Below are 26,264 nucleotides of genomic sequence, written 5' to 3' on the forward strand. Positions count from 1 at the left end.
TAGATAGGTACTATAATTTGAAATCAATTTTTATTTGGTAGTAAAATATTATAAAATAATACTTTATTTAATTAACAATAATAAATAATATTAAAAAAGCAGTATAAATTAATCATTGTTTATATATTATATAATCTATTAACTTTGTATATTGAAGATAATGAGAAATTAAAATACACCACCTATATACTATTTACTATAAAACCATTGAAATTTCAATTTCTTCCTTGGGTACGCCCCTGTAATGAACTGTAAATTATTTTTAAGTTTGTATTGGAGAAAAATTATTTCCCCCCCTCATGGTATCAACTCAAATACGCTCTAGAGTTTTAGGTACTACTAATTATTGAAATAAGGTGTGTGCTGTGAAGTAATTTGTACGTGACAAACAATGAGACTGATTTTTTTTACTTAAAACACAACTTAAAAGATTTTGATGAAATAAGTGATCAAAAAAAAAAAAAAAAAAAATTGAACATAATATATAAATAGGATGTGGTTGTGTACGCAGGTAACACTTGTCAAGACGTGCATCTGAAATTTGCACAAGATAATAATTGTTGAGTACATTTAAGAGAACACCGCACGGATACAATCGGTTTTCCGAGCAACGTTCACACACGGTGTAACAGTGGCGCACACAGAATTTTTTTTTCGGGGAGGAGGTCAAGGTAAAAATATAACACATCTTACAATTAACAAAATTATGCAAATCCTTAATATATTTTGACTTAAATAATAGCATTGATAATAGAATAGACTATTCTATAATCAACGATACTAGGTAATCAATACTAGCTCTTCATACTTCAAACTTGTAAAATTTGTAAATTTTAACCTAGACATCGGAGAAAATTTTGGGGGGTTTCAACCCCCTGCCCCCCCCCCCCCTGCGTGCGCCACTACGGCGTAATATCAACGCATAATCATCATGCGTAGGCACAGAGCGTTTGCGGTTTTCGATACGTCAATGCGTCGACCGCGTTCGCAGTGGTACCGTACACGTTTCGATGCGCGTCGAAAACCGCACGGACGGTTTGATGTTACGGCGATTTTTTTCGATCTCGTATTTTGTTTTTTTTTTTTTTTTTTGTTTCGGTGTACGGTGAACGCGATCTCGCGTTATTTCGATACGAACGGATGTCGGCACTGGACGGCGTTATCAGCCGCCGCACATTTACCCGCCAAATCGGAGGCGACGACGACGAGATAATGCGGACAATGCTAATCGTTTTCTGCGGCCAACGAATGCTGCGTACGGACCGCGTACCGATTCCCGAGACGCGTCAAGAATGTTCGCTGCGTAACGGTCCGTTAACTGTTTTCCCGCACGCGCCCGTCCTGTTGCCCGTGTGCGTGTCCGGCCATCATGGTGAGCATTTAACAGTCCCACCGTTAACGATATACGATCCGCGAAACGGTCGGCTCGATCGGCCGTGGAACCCGGTTGTCGACTGCGGGCGATCGTCGGTTGTCGTCGCAACCGTTTCGAATCGCTCGCGGTCGATGCGAAGTCTTGTAGCGTTCAGACGCTTCGTCTACGGGTCGTGCGCACGGCCACGGCCTGCAAGCATTTTTGGTTGTGTGTTATCAGTCGATATGCTAGTCCTGGGAGTTAGGTTCGATCCCGACAAAACGACGTGTAGGACTTTAGTTGGAATTCAACGCGTTTGTATCTATGTCCGTACGTGTGTTACAAGCTGTAACAATGACGTTTTCAAAATTTGAAGTTTGTGTTTTCTTTCCATTTCGGCAACCCAATATCACGTTTGTACATAACTCTTGTGCACGACCTGTTTAAACAGTATGATGGACGTGCCTATACATTTTCAAAAATTAGCTGTCTTAAACACGTCGCATTGTAATCGTTGTTGTATATGCCTATGGTTGCCTAATGAACAACATTTAAATTTTTAATTTTTGAGCTCTCTCGTACGCGTAGTTGACTACGATTAGTGATTTGATATTTGTCAGAGCACCCGTACTATGTGTAATGCAACAGTTAGGAAAAATCTGCATTCATTTAAAAATTAAAATGTCCCTATGAAATACATGTAATGTTTTTCCTTTGATGATTGATCGGTTAACTTTAATTTTCAAGCTAACGACGTAATATTTAAATTACTCAACGCCAATACGCTATGTTTTACATCTATAAGATATAGACCAGCGATTCTCAATTGGGGGTCACCAATATGTAAAATTACTAGTGAGGTGTTTTGTTAATATCATCATGATTATGATTGTTGAGAATTACAATTGATAATAGTTTAGAATTGTCAATAAAAACATTATGTAAATCATATTAATTTATCACTACTTTTTAATGTTATCATGATTGTAAGGTTGCTCAAAATCTTGGTGACATTATTGGGGGTCATGGCTTTAAAAATAGTCATGACCTTTATATTTGGAACTGCTGATTTAGACAACACATGCAGGTGTGGTATAAATACTAATAAATTAATAACTACCTATAAATTACAAGCTCTTCAATAATTATTCAATATTTTTTTGCTTAAGAGAATGCCATATCTGCAAGAATTGTCTCTGAAAATTATCTCAAAAAATATACAACATAGCAAACTTGTAGTGAGTAGAATTAATTTTATGTGTTAACTTGATTATTAGAATAAACAGAACTATTATCAAACATCAATGAAGAAAATTTTTAGTGATTTCTCATAGGTTTTGAAAAATATTTTAATTTTAATTTAAATAACCTTTTTTTGAATTGTATTTTTTTACTTAATCATAATGAGCTTGAAAATTAAAATATTGTAAAAAAATAACCTATAATAAGACATAGATAATGTTTTTATATTTAATTTTATAATAGTTCAGTTGATTCTAATATTAAGGCTAATAACATAATTCTATTGAACACAGATTTGAAATGTTGTGTATTTGAAAGACAATAAAAACATATGTTTTATATTATATGAGTATGTTATCTTCTTAATAATTTCTGTTAACAAATACTGACTAGAATACATTATAATTTTTTCAATATTTATTATATATTTTACAGTTAAAGTATTGAATTCCATTATTTTATGAAATAACTATGTAATTCATGAATTACCTACAAAATTTGTAGGATTTATTTCTTGTATGATTTCATATTTTAACCAATATTTAATGTTGGTTAAAATATGAAATCATACAAGAAAATTATACTTTAATTAGTTATTTCATAGAATATCCAGTTATTCTATACAATTTTAGTTTAATATATGTTAAAGTATAAAATACATTAAAATTCTAAGTATATTATAACATTTTATTTATTTTAAATTTAATTAATTATTTAGTTGTACATGCAATACTTTTGTAGACAGACAAACTAAATCTGAACACCTGTCACTGAAAGACTGTTACTAAACTTTAAACCTTACCAATTTTATTGACAATCTTAATAATAATACATGTACAATGATAATTTTGTCTAATGATAAACATACTTGAATACTGCAGTCACTGACAATAAGAATGTTAGTTTTATCTAATTTATTGCTATGATAAAGTGGCCACACACTACGGTTTTATTTGTCTGTGTACGGTGTAGTTCCCACGTTTTTAGTTCGTACACTGATGAACGATACACACTATCCATTTTGTATCATTGTACAGTGTTCGAACAACACGGACCGTTTTAATCCACATACTACGCAATATTGTCTTCAGTTATCTACCAGTGTCCACGTTTTTTAAATATGCTAAATTTCTGAGTGCTTATTTTTTTAATACGTTTTTCTTTCGATATGGGTAATTGTATCACGTATCAAGTGTTTGGTTATAGCCGCTTCATAGTAGTCACATTACAAATAATTAAAAAAAAAGAATAATATTGACCTTTCAAAGAGCAACTAGAGATATAAAACTACTATATAGTAGAAGTGAGTGGCAAAGTATATAAAAATAATAGAATTTTAAAAATAATCAATAGAATATTAATAATTTATACATAATTTGTTAATTTATTATTATTTAATTTAAAAAGTTTTTAGAACTGTACAGTTTTATTTTACACGCCTTCGGTTTTCTTCATTTCGAACACTGAACACGGACAAAAAATCAGTTTTTACTCCATGTCCGTGTACGGTGTTTATCATCCGGTTTTATTGCCCATACACTATCGGTGTACTTTATTCAAACCACACCATACATGGTACACAGACAAATAAAACTGTTGTGTGTGGCCACCTATAGACAATAAAATAATAAAATTGCACAAGTGTCAATTTATCAATTTGACACATTAACGAAGTGATGCCAGGGAATGTATAAAATAACCATAGTGGTTTTCAACCTGTGTGTCACGGCTCCCAGAAGCGTTGCTGGTTATTATCTAGGTAGCCGCGTTCGCAATAGAAACTAAAAATAAAATTTCGGCGTACCAATACATATTACATGTTGCATGTGTGAGACAGATCGGCTGTCGATAACCGTGTTTGCGATATCGAGTAATAGTATATTACTTTGGTTCTTTGTTAGGACTTTGATTCCATTTGCTTCTTCATACTTATATGTAACGAGTTTTTCGGCCTTAGCAGTTATCAAAAGTAAATACAGAGCAAAACTAAATACTGAAAAGGAAATGAGAATCGCACTATAAAAATTTACTTCACGATTTGATGATATAATGCAACAAAAACAAGCACAGCCGTCTCATTAAAAATTAAAATTATTATTAATGTATTAATTTTTTAATTGTATGTAAAATATGAATCTCAAAAAAATGTTTCCTATTATTAATACCTAATTACATGCTTATCATTAAATAAAGTTACATTAAACTTATTATATATAATGTAAATTTGTTTATTTTAAATATTCGTATGAGAGCCGTATATTTTATTTCAAAATCAAAAGGAGCCGTGGACCCTAAAGATTGACAACCACTGAAATAACTAGTGAAAGTATAAATCATATAAATTTTCTATACATTTTAGTTATTTTATAAATTATCTAATTATTTCATAAATTAATTGATTTAATACTTTAACTGTAACATATACATGATGTATTCATGCAGAAATATTTTCAAATCCTTATTGTGGTTGGTTTGTAAAATATTGTTTAAGTAATATCTCAAGTATATATCTATAAATATCAAATTAAATTGACAAGTATAAAACTAATCTCTCAAATTCTTTTGTCAAAATATATAATTCAAACTATAAAAATAAAATCAAGAGTTATTTGTGTGTCAAATTTATAAGTAAAAATGATAAGCTTAATGGACAAAAATCATATTTACATTTTAATGCAACACTAAATAATTTTTTTTTTGTAATCAACAAATTTATGTTTAGTTTCCAGTATACACTTTAAATAATTTTTATATATATATTTTTTTTATACTAGTTTATCTTTTATTATTATTTTTGTTATTTAATAAATGTTTATTTCATTCTAGAAGTCCTCAAAAAGTAGTAAAACAAATGTTGATGATATAAGTAGAGAGACTCAACGATTAATCAGTAGTAGTCATGTTCGTTTACCATATCATAAACCTAAACAAAAATCTTTGAAGGACTTCCTTAACAAACGAAAAATCGCTAAAGAATATCAAGCATCTATAACTGGTTCCAAAAAATTACTAGAAAAAGCATGGTATGTAAAACTTATTGTCATTGATATTTTTTATAATGGTAAAGAAATAAATTTATTATGATGCATTTAAACCATATTGATATTTAATAAAAGTTACATGTTCTTTAAAAGAACATATATTTTTATACTAATTTATTAATAAATAAAGAAAACAACTTATGAAGGACAGGGAGATATGGAGAGGTATAATGGAAACAGCGATGGACCTACAAGGCTATTTATGGTTAATTAATAGTTCATGCTGATTTTTTTAATATTTAAACATTTTCAAAAGTTATCTAATTGTTTTATTTTTATTTATCTATTACATATACAATTAGAAATAAAGCTCTTTTATTCTCATTAAATTAAAAATGCATAAAAATACTTATTGAATTTTATTCATTTTAGGGAATTTATTGAAGCTAAAGAACAAAATGTAGAAAAGTTTTATAATGAAGATTGTAGTGAAGATGAAGATAATGAAGAGTTACCAACAAATAATGATGATGTTGAAGCTAAAAATAATGTTTCTTTAAACAGCAACAATGAAAATGGGTCCAATAAAGGTTTGATCCAAAATATTAAAATGTCTTAAATTATAATATGAATATTCAATATCATACAATCTTATTGATTACTTTGATTTCAATTATGGCCAATGTAATTTATCCTAGATCATTCGCTCTTTATTATGTATTTATATTAAATAATACTATGAAACATTTGTATTGAATTTAGTTTTGTTGAATAGGTTTTAGTGATGATGAAGAAAATGATGATAATAATTCAGTTATAAATAATGATTTATCAGCCAACGATGTAATGTGTTCATTTAATGATGATGAGGAAGAAGATTTCAGATCAATATCTTCATGTTCAAATAAATCTCTAACAGAACAAGTAGTTTTGATTTACTATAATAAATGAAGATGATATTATTATTTTTTTTTTTTTTGTTCTCAGGAAAAAAGTAAAAATATTGAATTTATTTCAAATCATAACGAGTAAATTTATTTTCTTGTAATAGTTCTAAATTTTTATTTAATAGTTAATATAAACATAATTTTTTCTATTTTAGTATTGAAGATATGAACAGTGAAGACGAATTAACAGTCAATGTGGCTAGACAATTTATTGATGATTTAGCAGAGTTGTCTGAATCAGATAATAGTTCTGAAGATGATGAAAATGTACCCGATTTGATTGATGACTCTGATGAAGATGTAAATGGTAATAATAATTGTATTATTAATGTTTGCATAAAACTATTAATTTATTTTGAATTGCAGAATTTTCTAAGAAAAGGGTTCGTAGATTAGTATTGTCAGAAAGTAGCGATGATGATTCAAATTTAGAAATTAAATTAACAACTGATGATTTAATGCCTTTATTGAAAGATCCAGAAGAAACAAATGTCTGTACTCAACAATTGATGGGTCTCTGTTCTGGACAGTTTCAAACACAAAAATCTGAAGAACAGGTTTCATATTTTACCATTTATTTTTTTAGTAAAAAGTTCATAAATATTTTTTGTATTTAGGAAGATAATGAAAACATTGAAGATGATTTTGATTCAGAAGTGTAAGTTCATTATTTTTGAATCATTATTTAATTAAAATTATAGTTTATATATTTTTTGGATAATTGTTAAATAATAGTCCTCAAAATGATGCAGACGACATTATAAATGAAGATTATGAAGATGAACTTCCAAAACTAATTTCAGCTAAAGACTATTTTGATGAAGAAGCAGAGTTATCAGAATCAGATTGGAGTTCTGATGATGAAGAACATATACTTGGTGCTATTGATAAATTAGAAGAAGAAGAAGGTGACAAGGATAAACTAGATGAAGATGTTGTTAAAGATGGATTGGACAAAATATATATGTGTGTATTAATATTATGTTTATTATATATAGATTCAATTCAAATATTATAATTTATAATTTTGTATTATTATATTTATGATTAGGCGTCAGCTTTTGGATGATGATCAGCAACAAGTTTCTGCTCTTAAAGAAATGCTTCTTGAAGATGGGGAATTGCATACCGATTCTGGCAGAAAAAGGAAATTCCAATGGGAAGGTTAGTCTGTGTGCTCAATATTATTTGTAATTAAAATTTAAATGTATAATTAAAAATAATTTAATGACCATATAATTTATTGCTTAGATCAAGATGATGCTGCTTTTAAAAAACCATTATTTTCTGAAGATGAAGATGAGTATGAAGATGATGCTATGAGCGATGATGACAAGGCAGAGCAATGGAGAAAAGAACGTTTCAAACGTGAATCTTACTTATCTCAGGTATTAAATAAAGATTTTTAATTTAAATGTAGTATTTCTATCTATATATAATATTAAAATTTATTTGTTAGTTAGAAAAATTAAGTTCAAAATTCTGTAAGTTTTAACTTAACATTAGTTAATTATATATATATATAGGTATTTAAATATTTTAAATGTGTATTGCAAAATATTACAAATCATATTCATAATATTTATGTATTATGCTGTACTACTAAAATATTAAATTTTAAAATAATTTTGTACACTTAGAATGATTAACCTTTTTACTGATCTATTCATTATTTTTTAGAAAAATAACTCTGATGATGAGCAAATTATTGAAAATGAAGGATCGGAGAGTATTTTACAATCATCAGTCTCGGTTGTGACTAAAACTCATGTTGTAAGTGTTAAAATTTATCTAGTTTCTATGTCATTTAATAATATGAAATATATAAATGTTATATTTATAACAGGTGAAGTATCAAAAAAAACAAAATAAGAAAATCTGTGACACAATTAGTTTGGAAAATACTGAAGAATCATTGCAATTAAATGATAAAAACAGTATAACTTCAATTATAGTCGAAAATGACACTATTGAGACTCCTAAAATAAGTAGTAATACCATAATTGATTTCCAAGTTGCTAATGTAATTGCATCAAAAGTAAGAAAGATATATTCTTAATAAGTACTAATTATTGTATAAGAAAATAAACTACTTATTATGTTAATATTTTATTTAATTCATTGGTATTTTATAGCCTAATAAACTTGTGAAAGGATCATTTATGAAACGTAACAACGAAAAAAAAATGACCAACACATTATTATACATGAATAAAAAATCAATTATTGATATTGATGAAAATAATAGTAGAAAATATAAAGATAATAGTGAAATTAAGCCAATAAATACAATAACCGGAACTGCAAATAATCCATTTGCATATTTGTTGAGAACTGACAAGAATCAAGAACACGAAAAAAAAGATATTTCCAACCGTGTAACTGTAAGAATTAAATCTTTTTAATAATATATTACGCTAAATTTATAGGTTTTCACTGTGGATAAATTACATAAACATTCATTAATGATTTACAGACTGTATATACACTCTCAGTCCATTACAAAAAATTGAGTATTTGTATTAATAATTCTATTAGCTTCTGGATTTATAAATTAGAGATTCAATTTTTATTTGATAACTTTAACATATAAATTGACTGACTAGTCTTTATTCAACCTACCTTTAATATATATTGTAACTATGTCATACCTTAAATCATTATGCATAGTTTATATTTTTTATTTTTGTTCTATATCATTATTTTTATGAATTTAGTAAGCAAAATTTATAATTGCAATAGGGTTAGAACAATGAAATAAAATCAAATCTAAAAATTGTATTTTTTCTTTTATTTATAAAACAATCTACTGCTTTTAAGTTGAAAACAATACATAAATAATTAGGTTTCTTTTGTAATATTTTTTTCTTATTAAAGTGTTTAAAAATAACAATTAAAAAATAATAATACAAATGTATTTTCATAATTTTTAGTCAATTTAGGTAATTAAAGTTATTTTATTTCTAGAATGTGGAAAAAAAAGAAAATATCTGCAGTACAATGTCGAGTGCCAATGTTCAATCCAGTCAACAGCTTCAAATCTCAAATCACAAGTCTGTAAAGAGTATATTGAAGCAATTAGAATAATTTAATGTAATATTATTAAAATATATTGTTTTAGAAATGTTAAGTTATATAAGAGTTAAAATCTTGAATTAATTGTATTTATTGTATACATAAGTTTTTTACATTGCTAAAAGTGTTTTGTCTTTCTCAAAATTATTATTAATATATTTTTATTTTAATTCTGACTAAGTATTCTATATTATATTATTTCCTAATATTAATTAGCTGAAATAATATATTTTATATTTGATTCAAATGACATTAGTAAAGAAATTGATAGCGTTGTATATGGCTGTTCTATTTTACAGATTGCATAATTAAAATTAAGTTTAACAAAGATTTAATTTATAAAATGTATATGTATTTTTATTATCATACTAAATAATAAGTTTTAGTTAATAAATAAATTAAACTCACACAACCAGATTTGTGTATAATTAATTTCATTATTTTTAATTCAATATTAAACTATTGTTTGATATTAAATATGTATTCATAGTATTATTTATGAAATTTGAATTATTAATTGATAAGACCAAAGAGTGCTTTGAATAAGAACAAACAAGAACCTACCAGGAAACAACTAATTTTTCAATAAGCCTATATGTCACTGTATATTGTGCAATTTTTTTAATATTCTCAATATTTTTCTTTTTTTTTCTGACAAACAACTTTTTTCTGTTTTGTACATAACTTGAAGTAATTATTTTTATTAATATTTATTTCTTTAAACACTACAATTGGTAATCCTTTTACTATCATAATTTTCTATTCAAGCTATATATAATGTTAAACATTAATACAATAAGTAAAATAATATGTAAACATAAATGAAATTGACCTAAAAAGAGAAAATATTTAATGATATTAAATAAATTAAATTAAAATAATATTAAAAAAATTAAATTTCAATAAATTTTATTAAATATTAAATTAATATAATATAATAATAAAAAATAGTAAAAACACAACATGTCAAAATTCATTAATTAGATACCTTATCATAGCCCTGTTATGTTATCATTGACTATCATTAATAACGATTATGGCTGGCTTATTGTAAAAATAATACATTCCTATTACTATAATTGTATCATTGACTGTTTTAGCTGGGAATTCCTTTGTAAATATAGCCTAAAAAGATTAGCCAATAATATCAATACTTGTAAAGACAGTCAACATAGATTAAACTTTTTTTAATAATGTCTAAATATTATTATTAACGGTAATATACATATATTTATATATACTTACTTACATAACCATTGGCGTAAACTGGAGGGGGGGGGGTAAGAGAAGGCAATTTCCCCCCTGGAATAAATAAGAAGAGGTAGTGCCCCCTGTGATATTTAACATACCTTGTTTTAAAATAAGTACAAAACAGGTTATATGGCTATTACTATATAATTTTTTTTTTTAAATTTAAATTTAAAATTTTCGCTTATCTAACATAATGTAAGAAAATGAATGATTTTGTATAATAATATATAGGTAGTAAAGCGGTATTTAGCCGTGGACAGGGTTAGACTAGGGCACCGGGCATGTCCCCATGGGTTGCTGTAATTTTTGTTAAATAAAATAACTTAGATTTTTTTGTTTTCAATTTAATGCGTCTATCTTCTATTCTTAAAATAAAATAAAAAATATCGCCTTGTAACATGACATTACTAATGGATGCGGTGACACAGGATTAGATAACTCGGAGTTTGAAAATTGAACATATTTAATGTCGCGATAGGTCGATTGATAACAATGATTTCATCATAATATTTATAAATAGAAAAATTGTAGGAAATTTGAATACAAAAGATGTGTATAATATGTTAATCATATTAGTGGCGTGGCGAATTCAACAATTTTCAGAAGCAAGTACATTTTTTAACACCTATCAACATGGTCGTATCTAGGGGGGTCTAGGGTGTCTGGACCCCCCTCCCCTCACGAAATTTCTTCAATATTTTAAAAAAATGTTTAAAATACTTATTTATTTCAATACCAACATAAATATTTTTAGTCAAAAATGTCTTAAGCTTCAATTAATCATTGACTGCTTTAAATTTTATATCATATATGAAAATACGATATTAATTTTAATAAAAGAAGATTAAATCTTGTTCAGTCTTATTTTTAACCAAACATCAAAAGTTAAAATCTTATTTCAATAAAATTACAATATACATTTTTTGGACCCCTCCGGAAAAAAATTTTTAGATACGACCTTGCCCTCCCACCCCAAAAAAAAAAAAACTGCGAGGCGGCCGCTTCTCGATTACCCATATCGCCATGTCACTGAATCATATGACGTACCGTTCGCGTTAGTTCAAACAACATTTAACCAAAAGAAAATGTTGGTATTAGTAGACAAGGTCGTGCAAGATATGCGATAACAAAATGGTTTTTCGATAATAATGATTTTATAAGATTTATTGGACTTTTATTTAAAAATATTGAAGTTTTGACGTTCAGTCAATAACAAGTGTGTTACTAGTTTTCAACCTTTTTGTTGACTTCAAGTAAATTATTACCGGTAAGCAATTATTTTATTAAAAACAATATTTTCTAATTCAGTGGTCGGCAACCTTTATGGATCTTTGGGCCACATTCACAAATTAAAAATGGTTCTAGGGTCAGACAATATAAAAAATTTATATGATATTCAATGACATTTGCTATTTTTGAAATTTACGGCCACATAAAAGAGACATTAGTTGCTGACCCCACTGTTCTATCTCAATTAAAACTAAATGTATAAACATATTTAAATCAAATCATTTTTTATTGTGTAAAATTTATTTTAATATGTGGGTCATAATATCAATATTATATATAAGATATATTATGCATAAACTAGATTTATTTATTCGAAATACTCGATTGTTCCATGTGAACGTTTTTTTTCGATTGTTTTCGGAAATAATCGAGCGATTCTCTGGGTATCGAAATCAGTTAAAATAATCGAGTGAAAAATGCTTGATTATTGCTCATACAATCGTTTAGTTCCGAGTGATTTTCTCAGTAACAAAATTCGATATCGGTTGAAGTAAACGAGTGAAAAGTGCTATATGTATGTGTGTGTGCAGGCCCGTACTGGCCCACCGGGCAACCGGGCAGATGCACGACGTGCCCATGAAAATTACGATGTATGATGCACCCATAAAAATTATCGCTACATTAAGATTTTGGAAAGATATCCATTGTTTCTCATTAACAAGTAATAACCCCATGGTCTTTAATAATACGTCATTGAAAAACGTTTATATTTTTGTGAAGACAAGCGTTAAACCTAAATTATGATTCTTTAATCTGTAATCTATTGGGCCATAGGTAACCTGAAGGATTAAATAACAAAAATTAAGGCGCCCTTAAATATTTTCGTAACCGCCCCATAAGAGCAGCCAGTTCTGGCCTGTGTGTGTGTGTGTGTGTGCATGTGTGTGGCGTATTTTTGCGCGTGCGAGTGTATATTTGTTCCTAATCGTATTGGTAAACTCATGAGTCGAAACGCACGTGAGATTAAAAAAAAAAAAATAAAATAAAGATCAGGTGAAAATATTGATTTTTGAAATAAAATTTTGATTATCATACTAATTTAATAATAATTAAAAAATTAACGAGTACCAGTGTGATCAAAGTAACATATGATTGATAAAGAAAAAGATTGAGAAAATAGATTAGATGTGTCTCCGTACACGGTCTCAGAAGAACAGCACGGTTCCGATGGTGGTACCTAGCGGACGTCGTCGCGACCGCTCGCGTCCCCTGTCCGGTAATAGATGGGGTAACGGGGTGTCACGGCGACGATCCGTGCCACGGACTGGTGGTTGATGAGAGAGATAAGGGCACGGTCGGTGACGGCCGTTTTGTAACGGCTGCTGCACGGGTCCGCGTCACTCAATATTATAACAAGGAAACTATTCGCAAATGATTAAGTTTCTGTATTCCCTCTAATGCTGAGTGAAAGTAATTGGAGGTTTATAAATCTCTAACTGCCATGGTCCGTTTGGTGAGGCTCGTTAGTTTTTTGATCAATCATTGTTCTTGGTTCATAAATGATATTGTTTAAATGTTTTATTAAAAAGGTCGTCATTGATTATTAAAATAGGTATTTAAAATGGTTTCTGGTAAAATCCAAAATAAACAGTGTCTACATGACATGTACTAGACATGTTTATCTAAATGCCAGGTGAATCGCATAGGACCATTTGATTAACATTTACTAGGTCCGGTCAGAGACGTATTTAGAGTTTTGACGCCCCAGGTACAGTTTTATTACCACCCCTACACATGTTTTATACAATTTTCAAGAAAGGTAATATTTATTATCTATGAATCTTATGTGATCAATTTTTGATAATATTATCATGATAATAGAAATCGCCATAAGTCACTTTGCAAAATCTTAAAGCATTAACATTTTTCGATTGATGAATGAAAATAGATGATGGATTATCGTTGCAAAAAAATGCTGCTACCCTTTAATTCCAAAAAAATGTGTCACCCGGGGTGATAGTAGTCGCTCGCCTCCCCCTAAATACATCCCTGGGTCCGGATCAACTACGATAAACGGGGTACATAAGATAGTTCCGAAAAGACCAATAGTCAGATGTGTTTTAGTCCGATCTTAGCAAGCACCTTCACGCCAGTATATTTGTCAAATTTAATAAATACTTACACTTAGAACATTTCAATAAAACAGTTTAACTTAGTTTGAATATCTTCATTTGAATTATCCTAACAATCATCCTTCATATGAACTTTTGAATTGACTACACGTAACACAGAATTATCGCATTATTGATAACCCAATATTATTGCGTCTACCGAATAGTGCTGAATTGTAATGAGCAGGGCTCGAGACTTATAGCACTAATAAATCATGAAATATGCGCTATTATATGCACCGAAAAAATGTAAAATATGCGCTATAATATGCACTAAAAATATGAAAATATGCTTTAAAAATTATTTATTTAAAATTTTTATTTAGACATTTATAAATTTATAATTATTAAAATTTAAAGAAAAATTTTTATATAATTTTACAGTTAATTTTCTACAAATAATAACTAAAAATTCTCCTGTTCTCATTAATTTGTATGTGTCAAATTTTGCCAATCTGTAAAATATAATTATTTCAAATCAATAAATCATGAAAAAGTAACTTACAGTGTGTACCTTCATAATTGCACTTATTATATGTTTCCGAATATTTTCAAACTTGAAAGATTTGTTATTGCTTAATAATGTTTTGTACAACAACATCATTAAGATAAAAGATACGATAAACACAATATTGACTTGCATTGGGTTATTTTAGGAATATTTTTTTTCAATCGACAATGAGTTTTATAACGTCCCAAAACTGTTGATCACTGATGAGTGGTCGAAATATGTATTTTTGCAAGACTGAGTTTTCGATTTTTACATTAACTAGCAATAAATAGCAAAATAGTCGAAAAAAAAGCAAAACCTCTAGAATATGCAAAAATATGCACTAAAAACTTTTAGAATTGAGTTCATTTTTGTCTGAAATGGATTTATTGCTTACTCTGCTATCTTTTCATAAACTACAAAAAAAATATGCAAATGCTACAAGTCTCGAGCCCTGGTAATGAGTAATGACCAATATTAATATATTTGCAAGGCAATAGTATTAGTAGTCGTGAATGAACCATACGTAAGGTGTATTCGTCATTTTCGAATTGTGCATTATCAACTCGTGTTTTATATCTTTTCTGGAAAAATGGAAAAATTTCTCAATATTAGTACAACCAAGCGTTAAAATGAAAAATAAAGAAAAAATAAACATAAGTTTAGAAAATACGATGATAGTTATTTAGACATTCTACCATAGAGTGTTTCTCTTCATTACACACTGACATCATTACAGCTTTCAAAAGAAATCAACACCTCATACTAATATTACTCGATTTACCAAAAGGCATACGATATGGTTCGGAGCAGGGATTGTAACCTTTATTTTTTTCCGGTTTCAGTTTCGGTTAGGTTTTTCAGAAAAAAATTCCCGAGGTTTCGGTTTAAATCATAAATCTTAAAAACATGAAACTAAGGTTACAGTTACGGTTGCGGTTAATACCGGTTATAACCTATTACCAAAAATTATTGTATGATGTAAATCCACAGGCAAATTTACATCACTATTCTAAATATTATGTATAAAATATAAATGTTATAATTTATAATTTAATGGATACTTACAGTCAATGTTGATCCACAACTTTTGACCTTTAATTTATTCAATATTTCGTTATACATGAAATAACCATACACAGAATTCTGCGTATGGCATTCCATAATTATTTTAATATTAAATAAGTAAATAAACCCTTAAATTTTGAATTTTTGTATTAATTATTAAATTATTAAATTACCTATTTAATATTAAAATTTTTATGGATTGTCATACGCAGAATTCTGTGTATGGTTATTTTACGTATGACGAAATATTAAATAAATCAAAGGTCAAAAGTTGTGAATCAACATTGACTGTAAGTAGGGTCTGATATGTTTGCCCGACACTCGAATGCCCGACGCTATATTTTTCCAAGGCCCGAAAGTATATTTTACATATTTTTATTGTACGTAATACTGATATACAATATTTTATTATTATTATTATTATTACTTATTAATATACAATAATTAAAAAAAAATACTCAATCAGACAAATATTTTGTCATGGATATTATCGTTCTATGTGAAAAAATACTAAGTATTAAGTATAGTATAGTATATTATATTAAGTTCTCAATCGTGTTACCAAAAATAACGTTCTCAGTCATTCCGTTCTCAATCGTATTTTACCGCTATTCGCGATAGATTCATAAGAACCGCTCATAACATTAAATTGTAAGTAGTATAATATTTGTGTTATTATTTATTAATTAATTAATTTATTTTATTTATATATCTAATTATATATTATGAATTATATATAATATAATTATTTATTATAATATTAATTTTTTACACAATTATTAAATGCATAATTTTAAAATTTAACATTAATTTGTAAATAACACAATGGGAATAATATAATATTTTATTGAAATTTTTAAAAATTTTTGACACATATTTATTTATAATATAATTTAAGGTTGTCGAGTAAATTAAGTGTCGGGCAAATGGTGTCGAGCAGTTAAGTTTTCGGACAAATGTACTGATCCCAAAATGTATAATATCTAATAAACGTGACAATACGCGCAGAGTTGGGACTTATCTAGATAGATTTTTTGTCATCTTTTATCTTATCTAGATAAATAACGCTAAGTTATCTAATTACTTATCTAAGATAACATTTTTACTTATCTAGATAATTGTCTGTATTATTGTCAAGGTTAGAGTTATTTTTATTCTTGTACGGAGACGAATCCAACAAATCAGAGATCATCAAAATCGGTCCAGCCGTTCTTGAATTATAAATTCTGTAACTAACCCGACTTTCTTTTATACATATAGATTTTGTATTCATAATCATAATTCGTGTAATATTAATAAATAATGATTATTTTTTGGTATGACATTTTGTTTGTATTTTCATGCCGGGAAAATATTTTTGGTATTTTTAAACTTAATTTCTTATTTTTCCATGGAAGTTACTAATATAGGAGGTATTTGATTTTAGTATACACATGTCACTCATACGCTGAATAGTCATTACTTCAATCTTGGAACCCGTTAAGTCGTAACTACTTATAGAATAATGAAAATCATTAAATTAATATTATATGGAAAACAATAGTCTTAACTTAAAATCATTTTTTATGTATTCTGTATTTATTCTGATACGCACAGAGCAATTTTCATTTTTTTTTTTTATTTAACATTTTAGTGATTAATTATCATTAAATGTTGTACATTATATATAAATACTGCATAATGGTACACTAAATTACTACAATAAACATATTACACCTAGGTACCTATTGATAATAATGATTATAATTGAGTTTTCGTAGATATTATTAGAATATGAAATTTTGACCAAAAAATAACTTTTTTTGAAATTTTTTTTTTTATTATTATTTTTAAATTATCTTTTATCTTTATCTAGATAAATTTTGCATTATCTATTCCCAACACTGAATACGCGGCATAAACGATGACCGCTATCACTTGCAGTTAGACCATCTATTTTAAGTACATTTTCGAGTTTCGACATCTCCTTTAGTCAATAACTTCGTTTGAATATTTTTGAAAAGTTCTCGGAATAACCAGTTATATTACAGTTTATAAACTATAATAAATTATTAATATATTATTAATTATATAGGTACTTCACTTCTTTTAATTCTTTAAAAAATAGTCCGTATAGACTGGATTGTAGGAAATTAATATGAATATACTATTTTCCAATATGTATACAACAAAATATTCTTAGAAAATATAAATTGAATAATAAATAATACTGTAAACATCAAACAAATAGTATAATTTCTTTAATAAATTTACTTAAAAATAAAAAATTACAACAGAAATAAATCGAGTAAATCAAACTTTAAAAATTAGGTTCCGATTTTGGTTAGGTTTTTTTTTAGCATTTGAAAAAAATGGTTTCGGTTGAGGTTCCGGTTTACAATTAACACAAGGTTCCCGGTTCTATAACCGGTTATTTTTGGTCCGGTTACAGTCCTTGGTTTGGAGAGACCTATTCACTCTAATCAAATGGGATATAAACGGCCACATGATAAAGTTTCTGGTACTTAAATATTTTAACCAATCGTTCTTTCAAAGTAAAAGTTCAAAACACAAAATTAAATTTACATTACATCGAAAATATGCTTCAAAACAAGGCTCAGCCCTTAGCCATAATTATATGGTAACTTTTATGGTAATAAGCAGAAAAAATTGTAATAGTTCACCGTAAAAACACGAAAATACCTAATTAAGAATAACACTGATACCATGTATTGTAATATTATATAACAACACTACCAATACCTAAATCCGTGTTTTATAATATATTATTTTTATTTATAGTTAAAAAATGTAATACCTACAATTTTTGTAAGGTTTACAACTATATATTTTTGGCCTCATATGGCCCTATCTAGTAATATATCTTTACACCTATAACTGAATGCTATCAAAGTAAAATAATTTTTTGTTATTACTGACACTCATTATTACAAACTTCATGGTTAGTAAATTAGAAATTTCATGATTTACCAACATAATATCTCGAATAATTATCGTAGATTTTGATTTAACTACACTGTCAGGTAACTGATTAAATTTAAAATGAAATCATGTTTGAATTACTTATAAATAATTTATATACATATAATATAACTTAAAAGTTATTTTTATTTTTATTATAATTTATTCATACCTCGGATTACGATCCACGTACTTTTGGCGAATGAAAAATCCAAATCATAAATTAGGTTTTTTTTTTAAAAAATAATTATATTTATTGAGTTTTTAATTTTTCTTGCGTCTGATGCGTGTCTTAAAGTGGGCAAATAAAGTATTTGAACCATAAATGTATAAATACCATTATTTAAACTTAATTGATAAATTTTCTTTACGCTATTAAGATTTATATAACTTACAGGTGTAGCTTCTGCTTTTAGTCTTTATCTAAAAAAATGTAATTTCTTTAAAAATATACCTGTCTTACAACTCGTTTATATTAAATATTATAAATATTATTATAACAATATAATTTTATATTAGAAGCTCAGTAATCAGAATTTTAGATGTTTGATAAAATTAAATAGCGATTAAAGGCAGCCATGATGTATACGACGGACTTATTTGAGGTAATCGCAGTACACAAAAATATAACGCAATTGGTGTTTATTATTCGTTATATTTTTCTGGAGGTCCAACATGGTGTAGGATCGAATGCCATAGAGACTAAATTTCTTATTATTGCCACATGAAACAACGAGCAGGCATTGGCTCTTTGGAACAAATTTGTAGTTTTATTAAAATAAAATATGAGAACCACAAAATAACCACGATCAAAAATTATTGTGTAGCTCAGCATTTCTCAACGTTTGTATTATGATGATACGTCGTTAAAATATTTTTTGTCACATTGAGAGCGATTTTTACGTTATTGTGTAACAATTTTACATTTTATCAATTTTAACTATAGTTAGTATATTATTCATATGTACTGTCCCTATTGAGTGTATGTCGCGTGTAGTATATAGCGCTACATGCGCGATAATCGGTAAAAGAATAAAATAGTTTGATATTCTGCGATTAATCGCTGTTAAAATATCTTCCCCGTTGGTTCTACCCGAACAAATAACTACCACAGTTTTCCTATAGGAATCTATTTGAAATCCTAGACACTCGGACCACAGAAATAGACCAAAAGATCCAAAAATGTTAGGTAAACGTAGGAAAAGATCTTAACTTGAATGGTAATTTAAATAATGAATGTTATATATATATATATAACATCTTTACTAAGGTAATATTATAAATAAAATAAAATATTTATTCAAAAATTAAAGCACCACTTCCAGCCATCAAAATTTTTCGGGATATAATTTTGGTTGCCGATCGAATGAGTAAATAAAAATGGAATGAACATGTACTAGGTAAAGTCGCAGAAATGGATGTAAAATCGCTAGTGGACATCGCCCTTGTAAAATCGTAGAAACGCTCGAAACGCAGAAACGCAGAATCGCTCTGAGTTGGACAGTATCTTTACTTTGTCGCACACCATAAAACAGTTAAGTAAAGATCAAACAAAAATCTTATAGGTACAATATATTAATATGCATTAATGCATTAATATTTTATTTTAACGAGAAATAATTAAATCGGTATTTTAAATTAATATGTGTTAAACAACATGTTTTAATATGCTTCATTATAATAGTTATAAATATACGTTCAGTATCATTTAATATAACCTCACGATACACTTGGTCTTATCCCGCGGCACATCAGTGTGTCGCGACACAGTGGTTGAGAAACATAGTATATACTACATTGTAGTTACTGGGTTTCAATATACAAAAATCTCATTTTATTTTCCAATAGTGGCAGCTCGTGAAGTTCACATAAGGTGATGCACAAATAATTTGTAAGATATGTAGGTGGGTAAAAAAAATATTAATTTTAACATAGGTATAGGTACATAAACGTACTTCTATATATATATATATATAATTGCTGTTCGTTAGTTACACGAATAATAATATACGTCAACGTCGGTAGTAAACAGAAACACGATTGTTGTATTGAATTTAAGATAATGACTAACATTATCAGCCGATAATCGGAGTACAATAAACAAATGAGAGTAAAAATAAATCATAATGCCGATGCCAACGCGCAACGGCGCGGTGACACAAAAAATAATTCGCTGAAAACAATTTAATTGATTATGTGCACAGAAACGAATATGCTCATCAATTCCATTATAACGCGTGTTGCGTGTTTCGACTTGTTTTAATTTATACATTGTACAAACGTGGACAGCAATAGCGTGCACTACTGCACCACTATGACACACACTGATACCGTTTCGTCGCGGACAAACGCCTGCCCGTTTGGCCTTCGGAAACCTCAACTAAATATTATATTATTTTCGTAATATTCTGAATTTATATTTTTATATTTTTAAAAATAATCTTAATAACACTACAGGTATATTTAGTTGTATTATTATGGTTTATGTTTTCAATTGTTTTTGAGTTTGGGTAAGTAGTGCACATATACACGAGCCGCCACTGTTTTCCAACTAATTTTTTTACCTATTTAATTTTAAACATAATCACGGAAATAATGATCAAAATAAAAATATTTTTTAATGTATTCATAAGTAATAATAAATAAATAAATTACAAAATAAATATTTTAAATTTATTGTATACATTATACAATTTTAAACGTACACCAGTAAAATATTTAATATTTTGTTTTTTTATAAAAAACAACATTCATTTTACAATAATACTATTTTTAATGTTTGGACATGTGCACATCGTTTGTGTATACGTGTCCTCGTGTACGCGCTGGCCACGACGTACATCCGCCTTTCTGTTTGATCATTGAAAATGTTTGTTTTTCTCTTTCCAGTTAAACGTCGTTACTAAAAAGCATGGCAGAACACTTCACGGAGGCGTTTAATGTTCGCGTCAAGGATGAGAAAAACGACCTAGAGTGGTGTTAAACCATGGGTTTCTATCTATTTTATTCGAGATTGCGCATGGATGACAATGGTGACGGGGTAGGAGATCTCAAGCGTTTGGTTGTGTAACAAAAATATACAGAGCTTTAGTCTTCCCCTCTTTTTGTGACGGTATTGAAGTTATATAACTGTACTTGTACTGACACGTAATAAAATGTGAATTATACTTAGAATCAATGGTATAATGTATGAGTATTACGTATTACAATATGCAGTGGCACCGATACCAAACAATTCTGGTAGGGCGTGTACTTATAAAACGAGATGAGATCTGACTACGATTGGATTTTGAGCCTAATAATAACTGCAGCACATGAAAAATATGATAAGATAAATAAGACGCGAGGATCAATCTACCGACCAGTGTGTACTGTTGATTACCAACCGTGTTTGTTAATAACTTACAATAACTAATGAGTCATTAGTAATGACTCGCTTACTGAAACACTGGAGACTGAGCCAACTCACCTACCACTGAAATATTATCAGATAGGCCATCTGCCCTACCTGAATATAGGGTCTGGCATTGTTAAATAGTACATATAATTTATTGTTCTATTTGTGGCCCTTTGCTTATCTTCTATTAGTTGAGATTATACATGATTATTGAATAAATTATTTTTTAATTTTCAAGTTAAAATCTTTATAGGGCTTAGCAATAAATATAATTTGAACTTATAGTCAATCATTACACATGATAAGTTCGATAATCGTTTTTTTATATTATTTTAATGTATATAACATTTTTAAATGTATCCGCTCTTTATCTAGACGAGTTAAGATTGTCAGGTACCTATTTATTTTGTTTTAGATTTTCGGTACAATATCTTAACCGGGATTAAAAAAAATACTAATCCGAGCTAAGTGCCAATAACCATGGAACTGTGCCGGCGAGGACGTTGATAGCATTGCAAATGGATTCCGCCGCTCGAATCAGGATCACGAACGGGGCGGTATGTGCACATTAATTGTCCTCCAAACAAGTGGACCGGGCACCGTAATTGCATAAATAAGACGCGACGAATAAGTCGCAGCATCAACAATCGCGGCAAACGACGACGACGACGACGACGGTAGCGGTCGCATTGTCGTTTTAGGTGCTTCAGGTTGAATGTCAGACGGCAACGGCGGGGTGTGGTAACGAGAGAATCTCGTGTCGCCCGCCGCCCGACAGGTCCACGCTCGTGGGGCGTGCGGTACGCGGGGGGTTGGGGGAGGGGCGAAAGTTCGCGCGCGCCCCGTCGCTTTCGCTCGCCGCGCAGACACAGACGACGGTGTTTCTCCGGCGACCGGCACACGCGACTTTCAGTGGACTGCCCGCATTTGGTCTGTATGCCCGCGCGCCGCCACACCACCACAACTCCTGTTGCACTCGCGTTTTCCGCCGTCGGCAGCGTACGAAACACGACCGCTACGGACGAGCCGCACTCGACCGGTGCAAAAGCGTTCTAGTCGGTTTTTTTTTTTTTTTTTTTTTTTTTTTATCATAACTGCGAAGAGGACAGTGGCGCGAAAGGGTATAGAAAAATATTCGACGAAAAAACGAAGCGAAACAATAACGACAACATCAACATCAACACTAAGACGACGACGTCGTCGTTCGCGCGGGACAGTTAGTCCCGTACTGCCGAGCACACACACCGACCAAACGCGCGGATCAGTGGCCCGGGGAAAGGGTAAGGCGAGCTCGAAGCGCAGCAGCCGGTCGCAGTAGGCAGTCCTCGATTGGTTCGTCCGCAGGCCGAGATGATGGTCTCACGCGGCATCACTTTGTTGGGAATGGCCGGTTGGACGTGGAAAATCGTACTGGCACTGGTCGCGTGCAATCACCTGGCACTGATGTGGCCGTTCTTCTTCGCCGTCGGTGAGTACCATCACTTACACGGGTGCGCTGTAACATGTGAACCGTGACATGCTGCTTGTACCACCGTGTCGGTGCACTGCGCTTGGCACGTGTTTCGCACGCGGGCAACGAACGTCAACGGACTGTTTTGCCGCGCGTTCTTAGCCTTACCGCGAGGGACCGGCAGTGAAATTATTTTACGGACGTTATCCCGTCGGAAAAATTTATCACGTACAAATCATTTTTGTCGCTACTGTTATATTTTTATAAGTGCCTACATTTTATTTGAATTCATGATATTTAACTTTTATTTGCGCGGCGGGAAAACGTCGATAAATAACGAAAACGATAATAATTTACAGTTTACCCCGTACTGTTATGATTACATTGACGATTTTCAAATCGGTGATCGTGACTCGACAATTACAATTCCATTATTCCATTTTTTAACGAATCTACTATGAATATTATAACCCAAGTGATTCGATTTCACTTTAAATCATCGAAGAATCACTAAATTTCTGTAATACCTACCACTATAATATTTCGTTATAATTTTCCATCCGTCTACATGTGAAAAATTTGTTGCGATTCAACGTGCATTGATTGTACCGTTTATTTTATATCAATACAATATATCTTAAAAAATAAATCATACATTTTCGTTTAATTATAATTACGATAGATTGTAATATACGTTTTGAAAAAAGTGGCTTTTTCTTTCAAAAAGAAGTATTTTTTTTTATTTCATAGAACTTCTTTTTTTGAAAGACAACTGTGAATGTTTAGTAAAGTTATTTTAAACATTCTTATTTCTTACTTATTGGTATTGCTTTTAATTAAATTTTACAATATTTATAAAGAAAAATAAAGGTTTAAATCTCCCAAATCAAAGTGTAATTTGTAAGTAGCAGTAATGAAATGTTAATGTTTTGTGTTCATAATTACGGAAATTAAAATTCTATTAATTTTAAAATATACCTAGTAATTTTTTATCATACTGCAAAGTATATAATAAAATAATTCAAACTAAAAAAAAATTTTAACTCTAAGAATCTTAACACGAAATTGAAAACATTCAATTGCATGCGAAATAATCAGTTCATTTTTACTGAATCATTTTTGGTATTTTATAACAGTATATTAATGCACTGCTATAGCATACACATAGTATATTTATTTAGAAACAGTAAATATTATTGTTATTAACTTTAAATTTGACAAGTGGAATGTTTTTAATTCATAACAGTCTTAATAGACTAATGTTAAAATATTTTTACTGTCAGAAGTTTAAAAAAATTATTGGGACTTAATCTTATCTTCAAAATTATTTAGATGCGTTTTATGTGTAATTGTATTATTATTGAAGTTCATATGCTTGAAAACCGGATGAAGGTTACAGATACTCGATACTTTATTTTTGAAAATTGTTAGAATTAATTAATTAATTATTAAATTTTCAAGATAATCCATCAATAAATTAACATTTTATGATAAAAGCTAAATAAAACATTTAAAATATATGTCAAAGGCAACTTTTAAGAAATTATACCATATTGGATGAGTGGTTATATTTTTATTTAGGGAAAATTTAAAGATTTTACGACTATTATTTTAATAGATTTCGATTGATGTTGAAAGCCAATATTTCGTAAATTTCGTAATTTGCCGTTTTTGTGGTAATTTTTTATAATATTGTACAAAATTATTGAAAAATTCAAAGAAACTTTTTCTTCTAAAAGTATCAACAAGACAAAATATGCTATCGGAAAATATTCCTTCTTATGATAATCAAACCTTTTGGTTTAAATTGTGTAGACAAATAAAAACATTTAAAAATTTGAATACATCACGATAAAATCATTACATTTTTTGCTTCTCTCAAAATCTAAAATATATAACATTTTTAAATTTATGTTTCAAATTTTTAGCTTATTGATTGTTGAATTTAGTTCATAAATATATTTATAAAATATGTATTTATATTTTTACTTACAATTTTTTGAGGTTTTAAAGCATTAAGTTTTACATACATTTATTTATAATCTAAGTTAGACTGTACTTATACTTGATTCTTAATATTCGGTAAAAAATAAATATGACTTTGAATAATGAAAAAATAAATTTGATTGTGTGAAATAATGTGGTAGTTAGTCGACAGTAGTATCTAATAATAGTGCTTGTCAATAATGAATATCGTTTAAAAGATATTAATGATGTTTGGAACTAAAAGGAGAGCTAACATTGCATTTGTTATTAACTTAAGTTTATAAATGTCATTTCAATAATAATTAAATAATAATTATTTCGATTTCTTTTTTTTTTATATGGTCATTAATCAAAATGTAACATTAAATAATGACAGTACAATCATGCACGATTTCAGATAATACGACAGTTGTGTTCTAATTAAATGCATTTTCATTGGTTTATTATACAATGAATCTATCTGAATTTGTTTATAAAAATTAACATTTAAATGTCAGAATTCAAACACTGGATAAACTGGACACATGTTATATTTTGTAACAAGTTGTATTATTTATATTTAACTTTAACAATGACTTATTTAGTATGGTTAATACGCTTTAATTTCAATGGATCGTTAAGAAGCAATGTAAAATTACATTTGTAGAAAAATAATTACATT

At 28.9% G+C, this 26,264-nt stretch overlaps 2 protein-coding genes across 4 annotated transcripts in view; both read left to right on the forward strand.

Annotated features, from left to right (window-relative positions):
* Positions 1–1,171: 1,171 nt before the first annotated feature.
* Positions 1,172–9,758, forward strand: LOC112689019 (claspin). Of its 3 annotated transcripts, XM_025562512.1 has the most exons (16): positions 2,421–2,441; positions 2,524–2,592; positions 5,426–5,619; positions 6,010–6,167; positions 6,353–6,501; positions 6,565–6,605; positions 6,680–6,831; positions 6,891–7,081; positions 7,142–7,182; positions 7,260–7,490; positions 7,576–7,688; positions 7,776–7,912; positions 8,205–8,297; positions 8,371–8,562; positions 8,660–8,908; positions 9,492–9,758. In XM_025562512.1, the coding sequence occupies exons 1-16, from the start codon at positions 2,436–2,438 to the stop codon at positions 9,609–9,611; spliced, it is 2,136 nt and encodes a 711-aa protein (XP_025418297.1). In that variant the 5' UTR covers positions 2,421–2,435; the 3' UTR covers positions 9,612–9,758. The 3 variants fall into 3 exon arrangements, with proteins under 3 accessions (XP_025418299.1, XP_025418298.1, XP_025418297.1); XM_025562514.1 differs by lacking the exons at positions 2,421–2,441; positions 2,524–2,592 and adding an exon at positions 1,172–1,372 and having other exon boundaries at positions 9,492–9,757; XM_025562513.1 differs by lacking the exons at positions 2,421–2,441; positions 2,524–2,592 and adding an exon at positions 1,172–1,372 and having other exon boundaries at positions 5,423–5,619; positions 9,492–9,756.
* A 13,309-nt stretch (positions 9,759–23,067) lies between these two features.
* The window catches only part of LOC112688953, a 221,059-nt gene continuing 217,862 nt past the window's right edge, over positions 23,068–26,264 (forward strand). The window contains exon 1 of the mRNA XM_025562400.1: positions 23,068–23,635. Coding sequence (XP_025418185.1) covers positions 23,518–23,635 — 118 coding nt within the window. The 5' untranslated portion in view covers positions 23,068–23,517. The remainder of the gene's footprint in view (positions 23,636–26,264) is intronic.

Source organism: Sipha flava, unplaced genomic scaffold, assembly GCF_003268045.1.
Source record: "Sipha flava isolate LNK unplaced genomic scaffold, YSA_version1 41_pilon_pilon, whole genome shotgun sequence".
Taxonomy (NCBI): Eukaryota; Metazoa; Arthropoda; class Insecta; order Hemiptera; family Aphididae; genus Sipha; species Sipha flava.

Coding starts and splice junctions, on each gene's coding strand:
- LOC112689019 (XM_025562512.1), top strand. Junction 5,620..6,009: donor AAATTACTAGAAAAAGCATG/GTATGTAAAACT, acceptor TATTCATTTTAG/GGAATTTATTGAAGCTAAAG. Junction 7,491..7,575: donor GGATTGGACAAAATATATAT/GTGTGTATTAAT, acceptor ATTTATGATTAG/GCGTCAGCTTTTGGATGATG.